We start from the raw sequence: 13845 nt of genomic DNA on the forward strand, positions 1-13845 counted from the left end.
CCAACTCCCCCTTTCTTTCAAAGGCAAACGTTTCCATTTGAGATAATAATTAAAAAAATTTACATCCTGGGAAACGGGCATCCGCTTCTCCTCCGCCCCGGACGACGTAGGGCACGCTGCTCCGCGCCGCCTTCCCCACACCGACCGGCCAAGGAACCCCCGGCCGCGCGGTTAAAGCCAAAGCTCCGGAGCCGTCAGCAGGTCTCACACGGCCAAAACACAGCAGGCGAGAACGCAGAACGGGACGAACGGAGACTTCCTGCATTCAGATTGGATTTTTAAATTTATTTTTTAAAAAGAAAGAGGACAAGGAGTGCAACGAGGTTTTCCAAGGCAGGACAGCGCAAGTCCTCATGCTCCATTCGAAGCTTCGCTCGCATGGCCGACAGCGTGGAAGCGCACCCTTTCATTAGACCCAGGAACTTCCCTGAAATTCAGCTAACACACACCCTGGATTATACCAGCACCGCTTTTTCCATAGCCAGAACATTCCCGTACCAGGTGCCACCCCGTCCACACCACCACCTTGCATGGTGCCGTCTCCTTATTACTCATCCATGTTAGACGATCAGGTACTGGCCAGGGAAGAACAGCCTGCCTCAGCCCCAAAAGAGCCACAAAAATACCTGAAATAACTCGGCTGTCTCACGCGTGGAGCTGATCAACTAGCCTAAGGGTGAGATTCCACAAGGAGAGCTGATCTGATCCGACCCAAGAACTTACGGCCACCCAAAGAGCTAGGTGGTCCCACCTCCCTCACCCTTACCCTTGCCTGCCTGTCGCCTCTGCCTTCGTATGGCGAGAACAACGGCTCCCTAACGAGGCCTCGAAACACAGTTTTGTCCCAAATCCTACGGCAGCAGCAGTCTTGTAACAGGGTAACGGAACTCCCCGCACAGGACCAAGCGCCCGCAGAAGCGCAGCCAGCCGGCGGGTCTGGGTGAGGATGCCCACCTGGTCTGGGGGCACGCTTGGTGCACCCAAGTCTTCCCCTCACAACCAGGCTGAGCCAGCTTTCTTGTAAGACTGAATACTTAAAGTAAGCCACAGGTATTACCCATTTTGCATAGTATTTATTTATAACAAAAACATTGCATTTGATCACATACAAGTTTTGATCCAGCAAACTCAGATTTATATTTTTTTTTACAAAAAATACATTTTAACAAGTAAATAAAAACAATTTCCATTAGTCCACTGTTCTCCAAAGTGTAAATGTACAGTAAATTTGAAATTTTTAACATAGACATATGCTCTATTTTGCCAGCTGTCTATAAGAAATTCAGCTACAGTCTGATGAAACATAATAAATAATGATTAAGAAATGGAAAACTACACACCAATAAATGGAAAATATAAACTTTTAAAAAGTCATACAAACAGTTATATTACAGCCACCTCTTCAAAAAAAAAATCAAACATTCACTTTATCCGTTATTGGCATATTAGAATAAATAGCATCTTAAAACTGAAATACTGTCCATCGAAAGAAGCTGACTGAACTACAGCTAAAAGGAACATAATCTAATTAAATCAGGACAGTAGCAGTGCAAAAGCCAAAAATGTTGGTTTTATAAAAAAAGACACTTCCTGGGAATTAACATATTGAATGCTATTTCATGATTAAAAAAAAAAAATTAACTTTTTTAAAAGCAAGAACCATTTTTCTTGATCACTGTTTGGATGACAAATGCCACCACAGAGTAAAAGGTGGATTTGCCGTGTTTGCCACGTTTCTTCTCATTCCTGATGACTTCAAAAGAAAACAATGTAATTGGCTGAGAATACTGTCATCACTCCAACAAGCGATTTCTCTTGGTACCATTTCTTCAGACAAGTTTTTGCATGAGCATTACAGCACAGAACTGGTGGTTTAGGAGTCATTGTAAAACATTCACAAAAAAAAAAGGGTGAGGGGGAAGAGGGATTCCCCTATCTTGCCTATAATAAAAGATGTCTAAACTTTAAGATAGCTATATTTGAACATTTCCAGCTTTAAGTCACTCTGCAGTAGTTAAACACCAGAGATAAGGAAACGTGCCCCGTTTTCAAAGTACTTCCATTCAACCAGTTAGTCAAGGATTAAGTAGTCTGGCCCATTTGCACTCAGCATGGTACCTTCCGATGGGAAGGTAAGTTTCGGAACTTCTTTGCACCCTCACATCTCAGCCTGAAAGACTCCAATGCAGACTATGTGTTAATACTGCAACAATGTGGTTTTCTGAGATAACATATATAAGCATTTGCATGCATCACAGAACCTGCACGTCAACACTGTTCAGCACTGGGCTTCCCTGAATAAAGGCCTTCAGGTCTCCAGAGACGGCATCTGGTGCAGAGCAGAGGTTGCCCAGGACTCCTGTCCTAGCTTTGGATATGCCGCCCCAGCTTGTTCTCTCCAATGGTCTACCAGGATGCTTCCCATTCCACACCAGCTGCTTTTGACTTGGAAAAAAGTAGGCCAGAGCTGTGTGTGACATCTGACCACTGAAGCCATGTACTGGTACACACCTGGACTTGTGAACCAGCACTGCTGCGTTCAAATGGGCACTATAGGGTAGAATCGGAGATCCCTCTGACTACGCTCAAATACAGACAGGTTCTTGGATGTAGGGAACAACAGCCAAGTAGCAAGGGCAGGACACGAACAGGCGTGTGGTTTCCATCACTGAAAAGGCTGAAATATCCTAGCCATATGCCATGGAGCTGTTTATGCTGTAAAACTATGTACAGATCACATTCTTTGGTGTCATCAAAAAATCCAAAAGTGAGTCAAAGATCATCAGTTTTCAGGATAAAACCCTTCAAGAATTTTTCTTCTTTTGGTAGTAAAACACAAATATTACCCAGATGGCCAAAATTTTCATCTATTAGTTACATTCCTATCCCATTAATGCAACATACAACATTGCTGACAGCAATGAAACAATACTGTAGTATACACCACCACTAACAAGGTTTGTTCTCAGAAGGAAATCAAGGCAGGGTCTTTCTTTGCATTTCTAGGATATTCCACTACTTAAGATTTTAGAAGAGGAAATAATTGCAAGTATTAATGCTTATATAAGATCAAAAGTCAATGAAGAGGCTTTTGTAGAAAAGTATTAAGATTCCTAATAATAAAAATATTTGCAAATTTAATTACAAATACATTTTAAGAGCAAAATCCCTAATTAAATACATCAGGGTTGGTCAATATCAACAGTGTCCCTTTAAGAAGAAGTGAAGGTAACACCCGCTGCATCTGTGGGAACACCTAAACGCATAGAGTATAAACACTTATCGATCAAACTATGTCAAATATATAAAGTGAAGAAGCAGTATATATAATTTTGAACCTACACAAAGGTTATAATGGAAGATCAAGTAACAGTCTGCTAAAAATCTTAAGATACTAAGTGCTACTGATTTCATGCATTTGCTCTACAACTTGTCCTAAAATTTCATCTACTACATCAATATCATAATTTACTTGCTGCAAGTCTAGATCAGGCATGATTGTAGCCAGTAGTTGTCCAACATTCACTCGAAGAGAGCGCAGTTTCAGGCTGTGAAGAAATAATGAGATATGTTTAGATGCAGATAAAGTTTTACATTCAAATACACAGTACTTTATTTAACAAACTGGACTAATACTCTATACCGGAAAGGCTCTGTATGTGACTTCCATAAATCAACAAAAAACCTGATGCAGTTAAAGCTGCATCAAGATAATTTCAAAATCTACCATTTTTTTTTTTTTTCAAAACTCAGCCTCTTGAGTTTTAATTGTGAAGGTGTATATCCCCTTAGCTTCAAACAAATACTAATAGCTAAACTGAATTCTGCCATTCACAAAACAGATCAGAAATATCTCTGAATGCTTCTACTTAAATCAGCAAGTAAGCACTGGCACAATCCTTCGTCCCACAACACCTTTTTATTTTCTCAAAAAAAATATTAAACTCCAGTATTTTTATATATTTAGAAGCACAAACTACTACCACCTGTGGGAACAAAAGAAGAAAAAAAGAATACAAAAGGCAGCAAGAAAGAGCAGTTTGTCCAAAGACTTTAAAAAAGAGGAAAACAGGCAAGAATTACAGTACAGGGAAAATGCTATGCTTCCTTTTTTTTTTTTTCCTTTCTTTCCTGGATCCCCTTGCTCTGTCCTCTTCCTGATCAAACTGCTTCTAAATCACCCATCCCTTCTCTTGAGCATTTCCTTCCACCATCAGTTCCTTTATCATCTCCAGTAGCCAGTCTTCACAGTGCCATCATATTCTGACAGGGCTTGTAGTGGAAGGTACTTACAAGTCCTACATATATTTGCTCATTCTTTTAGGAAGCACAGGTCAGATGCTCTAAGCAGAAAATGAAACGCTAGCAGATAAAGGTGAGAGTGAACCACAGAAAAAATTAGATTGAAAGAGGTCTCTGAAAATCACCCAGCCCATTACCACCCCCACTGACCTTCAAAGCAGGGCTAACTCAGCTCCATTTGCTTAGAACTTCTTGTGTTTTAGAGATTCCACAGTCTCCCTGGGTCCCTTTTTCAGGTTTGACTACCCTTGCTGTGAACACTTTTTTCCTCTAATATTTAAACAGAATTTCCCTTGTTGCAGCTTGTGTCTATCGCCTCTCATTCTATCACTGTGCTGATGAGCAGAGGCTGGCTTCATCTTCTGTACACCCTCTCATTAGGCAGTAGAAGACAGCAGTAAGATTTCAAGGTAACCCACTTTTTGTGAGGCTATTTTCCTCAGCTTCCCCTTCCCTATCAGATGCTCCAGGCTCCTACCCATCTTTGTGGCCCTTCAGTAGACTTGCTCCAATATGCCAGTGTCATTCATATACCAGAGTGCCCAAAACTGGAGACACAATATTCCAATGTTTGGTCTGACAATACCCAATAGTCATGAAGAATCACCTCCCTCAAACTGCTTGCTGAACTCTTGCCAATATAGACCAGTAAGCACTGGGTTCTCCCACCACAAGAGTGCACTGCTGACTCACATTCAACTTTTAGTCCACCAGCATCACAGGCCATCTTCTTCGGAGCTGCTTTCCTATGAGTAGTCTCCAGCTTGTTCAACTGCATGGGGTATTTCCAATTCAGGTGCAGAACTCTGCAGTTGTGTTTGTGGAATTTCCAGGAGTTTTCTTTCAGCCCATTTCTCAAGGCCCCTCCACAGCAGCCCTACCCTCCAGAGTATCAATGGTTCCCCCCAATTTCATGTCACTGTGAATTTACCCAGTTAATTTTGCTCCCTCATCTAGGCCATTAAAGAAGGCATTAATCACGGCTGGCCTAGATATTGATCCATGAGCTCAGCAGTCTGGCCAATTTTATGACCCATCTCCAGGTCTACCTATCCAAACCATACCCCACAAACATTCATTGTTATCGTGATATTATGGCAGCCCACACTGAAAGCTTTGCTCAAAGGTCCACAGAGCTGGTCATCTCGTTGTAAAAGGCACTAAGGCTGCAAAGGCACGATTTTCCCCTCAGTAAATCAATGCTGGTTGTTGCTAATCACCTTGACTACCATGAGGCTGCAGGTGGCTTCCAAATAAATTTGCTCCACGGTCATCCCAGGGACCTAGGCTACACTGACCAGCCTGTAGTTCTGCCGGTCCTAAACATGGGCATGACGACTGCCTTTTCCAGGCATCAGGAACGTGGACTGCCACAACTTTTTGAAGATAGTCATTGCAAGGCCAATTTGCCATCAATTGGCCAGCTCCCTCTGATGCATCTCATCTGGTCCCATGGACTTGTGTATGTCAAATTTGCTTAAATGATCCCTTAATTCAGTCAGCTTTTATTATAGGTAATCCTTCGCTCCCTACGATCACCACTTGGCTTAGGGACCTGGGAGGCCAGAGGGCAGACCTTACCAGTAAAAAAAAAAAGTAGAGAAGATACTGGGTACCTCAGGGATTTGTACCTCTTACACCTTGTGTCCTTTGCTACTAAGCACCTGCCCCACTGAGCAGCAGGCCCACATTTTTCTTAGTTCTGCTGTTGCTGCTACTGTGCTTACAGAAGCCCTTCTGGGTGCCCTTCACAGGCCCTACCAAGTTTTAGCTCCAGCTGAGCTTTGGCTTTCAATTCCATCCTACGTGCCCAGGCAGCATGCCTATATTCCTGCTGGACTGCTCATCCCTGCTTCCATCTGGTATGTGTACTACTTTTGTGTGTTTGCTATTTCTATTAACCAAGCTTGTAAGTTTAAACCCTTGTTTAGTTTAAAGACACACTCCGGACACAACCTAGTTCCCTAGGATTGGTCTGCAGCAAGAAGTTCTTACAGGAAAGGTATGTTTCAAAACCAAAACCAAACTCTTTTCAGTAGAGTACTATTGATCCAAGAAAGAAAAACAGAATATAAAAGTGAAGTTCATCCACACAGTGTGAGCTAATGATCACCCACTTTCCTGCCTCCTTTCTCTCTCCTTGTTCTGCAAGTTGTGTCTAGAAATTATATAACATTATTGATATTTTAGGAAGTGTCAGTACAGCATTCTATTGTGCAATGGCCAACTCTGCTCACACAAATACCTAAATCATAAAAAAAAAAAAATCAAATAAATCACTCGATAAAAAAAAAGTTGCTGAGTTAGGAGTCACAAGAGGCAGTAGAAAAGAATTCCAAGCACCACGTTTTATTATATGATTATCAGACATGACCTTCATCAAGATGTTTCAGATACAATCAGCCAGCCAAAATCTTGCTTGAAATCGTCTAGAAAGAACAAAATTGATACCTTTCTCCATCAGAAAAATTTACAGAGTCTTCTACATTACTGGTGGTAGAATCATTTGCACATGCTACTGCTTGTGGAATCGAAGCTTTTAACTGTGCAATTTCTGCTTTAAGTTCTTCACATTGACAGGCAATTTGATTTTTTTCCACTTCTAGTAGTTCAATCTGGCAAACAAATAAAAATAATTTTATGTTGTGATGGATTAAAGACAACTTATACACATTTAAACCATTTCACTTTGTTAAGTTGACTGCTTTTACTTAGCTTTTCAGTGAGATTAAGATATGACGACCTAGACAAACTGCTTGAAAACAGCCAGCTGTTGGCTAAACCACCATATGTGCGCTCTGTCGAAGCCTGCTCAGTCTCTCTTGTCTTGCAGTCAGAGCCACAAGTTTGCTTACTTCTACCTATGGAAGCAAAAAACCAGAAGCTCCTAGGCTAATTTAGTATTTCTTCCCCCTTTTAGGTGGCTTGATTAGTTAGTGGACTGAACTACACAACACATTCTGTACTGGAACTGCTATGAAACACCCTTTAAATATATAAATGCAACTGTTAGTTTGAAGACTATCACTTTTAACAAACGTACCTCACTTTTATATCTGTCTCTGTCAATGCTGCACTTGTCCAGTTGCCTGAAAACATCATCAAGTTGCACAGCAATTTCATCTACCTCGCTCTTACTTTCACCATCAGCACACTTGCTGCATTCAGTTTTTAAGTTCTGCAGCGTACTGCACTGTTCCTTTAGTTTTGCTATTTCTTCTAAGGCCTGTTCATAGAGGGTGGTCACTTCTGCCAAACTTCTTTGATGAACATTTTCTTCTTCAAATAAAGAAACTGTCTCAGTTGACTGATGGCACATTTCTTTTTTTACATACTTATTATTCATTTCTACAATCCTCTGTTCCAGTGTTTCTACCTGTTTGGTTAATACTTCACATTTGCTCTGGTACATTTCTTTTTCTTTGTTTAATAATTGCAGCTGATTTTTCAGTTCAGTTCCAAGATCTACAGATGTCTCAGAAACATCATTAACATTGTGCTGTTTAGTTTCCACCTCTGCCCTGGGGTCTGGGATATCGGTGTCATCTTCCACCTCTTCCTTTTTAACAACTACACTTGGGAGCTCTGTCTGTGTTGCTGAGGTCAGCTGTTCACTTTTTGATTCTGAAGTGGCTGCACTGCAAGGTTCTCCAACATCACAGTTTTCTTTCTGCTTCTCCTCTTGATCCAAATTAATACATTCAGTTTTTACTACAGGAACCTCAGAATCTGCTGAAGGCTTTGGAGTACTGCTCTCCTCTACAATAATGACATCTTCATCATCATCTTCCTGGCTGTTGAACGTCTTGTCATTTAATCGAGGTGTCTTCAAAGACACAGGTGTCACACAGCTAGGTGTCTTCCGTTTAAGACTGAGGAGCAAAATATTAAACAGATCACTGTATGGCTCAAATACTGCAAAGTCATTTGTGTCAAAATATGTTTAGAGTTTCTGTAAGCACTCCTAAAAACTACCACTCATTAACTAGAAAGGGATGTCTCCCTGCATAGTATTTTAAGATGTGCAGCCAGAATAAATAGCTTTCCTGTAAAAACAAATAGCTGACATCCACACTCTAAACTGTCACCCTCACACACTATTTTGAAACAGACTCAGACTCTGTATTTGTGGAAACACCCCCCCGGACCCACTCCTTAGCCAACAGAAGTTAAGGAAAACATACTGCTGAGTGTGGTTAACACAATACAGTCTTTTCCCAAACAGACAAACCACTAAGCAATTGTCCTTGCCAATGCACAGTATTTTCTGCTGCATTCACTTTTGTACTTCACAAGGTTTCTAGGTACCTTTAATCAACCTGCTGCTTCCTATACTCCCAAAAGTGACATATGAACTTGGGCAGCTATCATTTGAAGATGGGACTACACCCAACACTACTTTTTTTCATTAGCAAGTTATTAATTTTAGAAATAAATAGGAATCTACCTTGTACAGGTTCACTAACCTGTTATCAGAATCAGAATGAGGTGAAGATACTGATCTACTTAAAATCAGAAGAGGTCTTTTGACAGAAGCATGTGATGTTTCTGGTAAAGGTGATCTTGGAACAGCTTCCTTTCCACTCACAGGTGAAAAAGTTTTGAAGTCTTTACTTGAAGAAACAGGTGTTTTTAAAAACATTTCATTATTGATCTATAAGATAGTATTAGTTAAGAATGAAAAGAAACAGACATTAGTAGCTTCTTCAAATAGGTTTAAGCAGTTCTCCTAACACCTAAAATTCTGACTGACACTTCTGATGTATACTACAAGGATCTCCTTAAACCCAGGCTCGGTATTTTGCAATAAGAAAGGCTAACTAGAGTCCACATTGCAAATCTCAGTTTTCTTAACTTAATAATTGCACAACCCTCCCTCCAAACTCTACTGATGTGTGTGAAGTATTTCCTTCATGTTGGTTTAAGACATACAACATATTAGAAAGCAGCGAGTTCTATACAAAAATTACAGACGTCTGGCAGATTCCTCAGAGGACTTTGAATGCTGTACAACAGCTGCCCACTCCTCTCCATGCACAAATTTATTGCTGTCAGGTCTTACAGTTCTTTCTCTAGATACAGCTATTTTAAAGTACTGTGTAGAATTTCAGGTAAGAGCTTTTCCCAAGCTGCATCTCTGTCTGATGTCTGACCATCATACACAAAATATGGGACAGCCATCTCTGTTAAAGCTGCTCATAATTAATTCAGTTTGTCCAAATGAACAATACTTTGAGAAATTACTTTTGTACTTTGGTAAAAGTAATGTCAGAAAAGTTAATACAATGAAGTATATAGGTTAAGACAGCAGATGCAAAACCTCTTCTCCAGAAATGGAGTAATCTTAGGTTAGCACTTTACTTTGAAAGCAACTTAAGTTAAATCACACTTAAGAAATCTGGTTCTGAGTTACGATCCACACAGTCTCATCAGTCAATCATGTTGATTTGCATCTGCATTTAATTTGAATTTGAGTGCCTCTTTGCAAAAGTACAACTACATGTCTCTTCATACCCACCTCCCGCCCCAGTCTTGAGGGCATCTTTGCTTTCATATCCTCATTACATCTCTCTACAACAAATCCACTGTCAATAACTATATGTCATGCTGTAAAAACGGGTATGAGTGACATCTTTTCTCATGCTAATTTGCGAAAGGGCTTTGTTCCTCTCAAACTCTTAAGTACTACATAGACAGCAATGGTGCATTTTTCACCAGCGAACCGCAAAGATAGGGGATTTTTGGTTTCCTGGCAGCGAGCATATCTGTACAGCCCTCAAAAGAGGATGTTGAACCAGTCAGTTGGCCAGTAGCTACAGCAAACTAACTCAAAGCCTGGCCTATTTGATCAAACTGTGTAGTATTGCTGCCAGCAAAAACAACTCTGCTACCAAAGTCAGTCTCCTATGAACTTCAAGAGTTACCTGGTAGCTGTACTCTAGTCGCTTCTTCAGTTTTTCCCTGTCTCTGCACAGCAGCAAGGAAAAAATAATTAAGAGCTTAGATTCAAAAATATCAATTCATTATAAAACCAGTCCAACCTCAAAATCTAAAAGCAAACCCAATACTCCTTTATCTCAGCTAGACACAATAAAGTTCTAATGAACGTATTCTGGTTTATTGCATAAAAGTTTTCTGCATGAACTTAGAAGCTAGTATAGGTTAAAGATAAATTAACTTCAAACAAGTTATTTCTTAGATTAAGAATTATTTTAAAAGATTGAAAAATCCCCCAAAACTCTCACTTCTAGTATGCTAACCAGCATTAGTTAAAATTAACCAAGTCAGGTTTTTTCCATACACCTTAGCTAAGAATCCTCTTATTTTTAAATAAATGTACTGAGGTATTCACAGAATCACACAGAATGGTAGGGGTTGGAAGGGACCTCTGTGGGTCATCTAGTCCAACACCCCTGCTGAAGCAGGGTCGCCTACAGCAGGCTGCACAGGACCTTGTCCAGGCGGGTCTTGAATATCTCCAGAGAAGGAGACTCCACAGCCTCCCTGGGCAGCCTGTTCCAGGGCTCCATCACCCTCAGAGGGAAGAAGTTCTTCCTCATGTTCAGACGGAACTTCCTGTGCTTCAGTTTGTGCCCATTGCCCCTTGTCCTGTCGCTGGCCACCACTGAAAAGAGTCTGGCCCCATCCTCTTGACACCCACCCTTCAGATATTTATAAACATTTATTAGGTCCCCTCGCAGCCTTCTCTTCTTCAGGCTGAAAAAGCCCAGCTCCCTCAGCCTCTCCTCGTAGGGGAGATGTTCCAGTCCCCTCACCATCCTTGTAGCCCTCCTCTGGACGCTCTCCAGTAGCTCCTCATCTTTCTTGAACTGGGGAGCCCAGAACTGGACCCAGTACTCCAGATGGGGCCTCACTAGGGCAGTGTAGAGGGGGAGAAGAACCTCCCTCGACCTGCTGGCCACACTCTTCTTAATGCACCCCAGGATCCCATTGGCCTTCTTGGCAGCCAGGGCACACTGCTGGCTCGTGGTCAGCCTGTCGTTCACTAGGACACCCAGGTCCCTCTCCACAGAGGTGCTCTCCAGCAGGTCTGCCCCAAGCCTGTATTGATGCATGGGGTTGTTCCTGCCCAGGTGCAGCTTCAGTGTGGACCTTGAAAAATAATAGTTACCTAGACAAAGTCTCCTAACAGCTGTAGTAGTTTGCTTCTCTAACATCCCAAACTATCTTCACACTGCATACTACTATGAAACAATGCCCCTCAGAGCTGTACTTGAACACCAATTGCTGCATTGTTCTCCTTAGTAGTTATTAAATGAGAGAAGCGTCTTTCCTTATGACTTTCCTAATTTTGGTCTAGGATGCCAAACAGGTATTAAGTCAAAGAGAGACATTTGAATGTAATAACCAACATGCTAATAACAGAGAACAGAACAGTGCTATTCATCTATTTACTGCTACAATCAAGTCTTGATTTCAGGGCACTATTTTCTGGCCGGATATATTCCCAGAAGAGTTGCAATTATACCACAGGTGAGAGAAAAGGGCGTTTAGTTTTCACATTCCTTTTCTAGTGTTGACACACTTGTAAGAAAGTCTCTAGGACTCACTTTTTCTTGTAAGTTTTCTCATAGGTAGGATGTATTAAGTCATCATCTTCTGGTTCTTCTGGTACATTACAATTCCTGAGTTAAGGAGGGAAAAAAAAAAGCATGACAGAAAGAGCTTAGCATCCATGCTTATAACAGGTGATACAGTAAGAACTAAAAGAAGTATTTAGATATTCATCAAAATCTAATTTTACCGGAATTGTGGGTCAGGGTTCAGTGAGCAGAACCACTTCTCTGGCAAGTGCTCTATGCCATCTGGCAGCTTCCGCCATTTCAGGCATGAATCACATTGTACCCATGTCTGATCAGGCTGTTTTCTATAATGGAAAAATATGAGAATTTTCACATGAAAAATTAATTTTCATGACTGAGTGTAAACCAGTAATAGCAGTATGTAAAATTCTTTTACTTAGAAGTGATACTCACTGTATCTCCTCAACCGGCAAGGCTAACTGATATTCCTCGGTTTTCTTTGTTTTCATTTCATTCCAGTAATCGTTAAGCTTTTCTCCTAATGCTGCTATTGTAAGTCTGAAAAGAAATTTTTTTTAAAGACCACCTTAAATAATCAAATCCTAGCACAGAAAGAGCCTTTATAAACTACAGGGAAAGAATAAATGTATGAACTATAACATTTCTATTTGCACAACAGTAAGTTTTTTGCTTTTAGAAAACCCTAGAAATTTTGTGAAGTCATGTTTGTCAGCAAAGAAATTACTAGAAATATAAGCTGGAGCACAGACAAAGACTGAAATCAAGAGTGCTCAATTCAGAAGCACTGCAAACGTACAGTGCAAACCCTGGAACTACCTTACTAGTTCAACCTCATAGAAGAAACAAGTGCAAAACCACCCTCCATCAAATCTAGTACCTAGCTGTGTATTTGGCTGATACTTCTGTACATCCATTAACTGCAGGTCTGTGACTACTCTAAGTTGACATACAACAATACTACATGCAGACTGCAAACGTATGATCACTTTAATAATGAAGTCTACATGCTGCTAAAAGGAGCAGGCCAGTCTTCCCTTACGTTAATTTTTAGCTGGATTAGTTTCCTGACCATTGTGCAGCTCATGGACTACTAGAGCTGGCATACAGGAGGGAGTGGTGCAGAAGAACAACACCAGGCCCCACAGGTGAGGCAGCGGTGAGACTGCCTCTCACCAGCACGCTGAACTTCCATCAGAGTAAAATGGCTGGGTAAACAGAGCCTGAAAGTCAGTCCCCCCCTACCTGGCTTACTGCAACACCTACACCAACCTGTCCCTTGAACTAACACGAGTGTTTGTGCAGTGAACTAGTCTGACCTAGAGAGTTCTGATCTGGATCACCTCTGAATCCAAGTCATGCATTTCAGTGCCAAAAAGAGGAACTAGCACAAGGGCAGAAATGAGCAGCAATGTGTGGGTGGGATCACGACTCTCTTCTGGAGGGGTAAGAAAGGCAAGTCAGTTCACACAGATCAAAGCACCGCATCAACTTTATGCTTCCGTTTTGGGCTGGAAAGTTACCTTATGAAAAACTGTAGCACTCTTTGCAGAAAAACCTTTGTAAAAGATCTTCCAAGTGTAGTATTTCTATGCCCACATTACAAGTGGTTTAAAAAAAAAAAACAAAAACAAATCACCAAAAAACCCACAAAGTAAAAAGTGTTCAATGCTCACTGTGCCAGCCTGTGTGAACATAGTGTAAGCCTTGGCCAACACAAATTACTACCCTAAAGCATTCCTAATTCCTACCCCTCTGTCAAGGGAATTGTTAGTGCCACCACACAGGAAACAGTTGAGGGAACATCTGTATTAAAAAAACTAACACAAGAACTGTTTTCCAGTTTGACCAATTCCCTGATGTGCTTTACCACGTGTTTTCGTCAACAGCTCTGCTGGCACCATGGTGGTAGAAACATGGAAACTGCTTAAAGCTGGCAATACCACTGCAAAGAGCAGCACAAACTGTGGGTACCATTTAA

At 41.1% G+C, this 13845-nt stretch overlaps 1 protein-coding gene across 1 annotated transcript in view; it reads right to left on the reverse strand.

The window, feature by feature from the left end:
* Window positions 1–1053: 1053 nt before the first annotated feature.
* MORC3 (MORC family CW-type zinc finger 3) overlaps window positions 1054–13845 on the reverse strand; it is a 31531-nt gene continuing 18739 nt past the window's right edge. The window contains exons 10-17 of the mRNA XM_075432218.1: window positions 12300–12404; window positions 12068–12190; window positions 11874–11948; window positions 10227–10269; window positions 8769–8956; window positions 7346–8174; window positions 6754–6917; window positions 1054–3548 (exon numbers count right to left, since the gene is read on the reverse strand). Of these exons, the coding sequence (XP_075288333.1) occupies window positions 3395–3548; window positions 6754–6917; window positions 7346–8174; window positions 8769–8956; window positions 10227–10269; window positions 11874–11948; window positions 12068–12190; window positions 12300–12404 (1681 nt within the window). The 3' untranslated portion in view covers window positions 1054–3394. The remainder of the gene's footprint in view (window positions 3549–6753; window positions 6918–7345; window positions 8175–8768; window positions 8957–10226; window positions 10270–11873; window positions 11949–12067; window positions 12191–12299; window positions 12405–13845) is intronic.

The sequence above is a fragment of the Opisthocomus hoazin genome, chromosome 1 (genome assembly GCF_030867145.1).
Source record: "Opisthocomus hoazin isolate bOpiHoa1 chromosome 1, bOpiHoa1.hap1, whole genome shotgun sequence".
NCBI lineage: Eukaryota > Metazoa > Chordata > Aves > Opisthocomiformes > Opisthocomidae > Opisthocomus > Opisthocomus hoazin.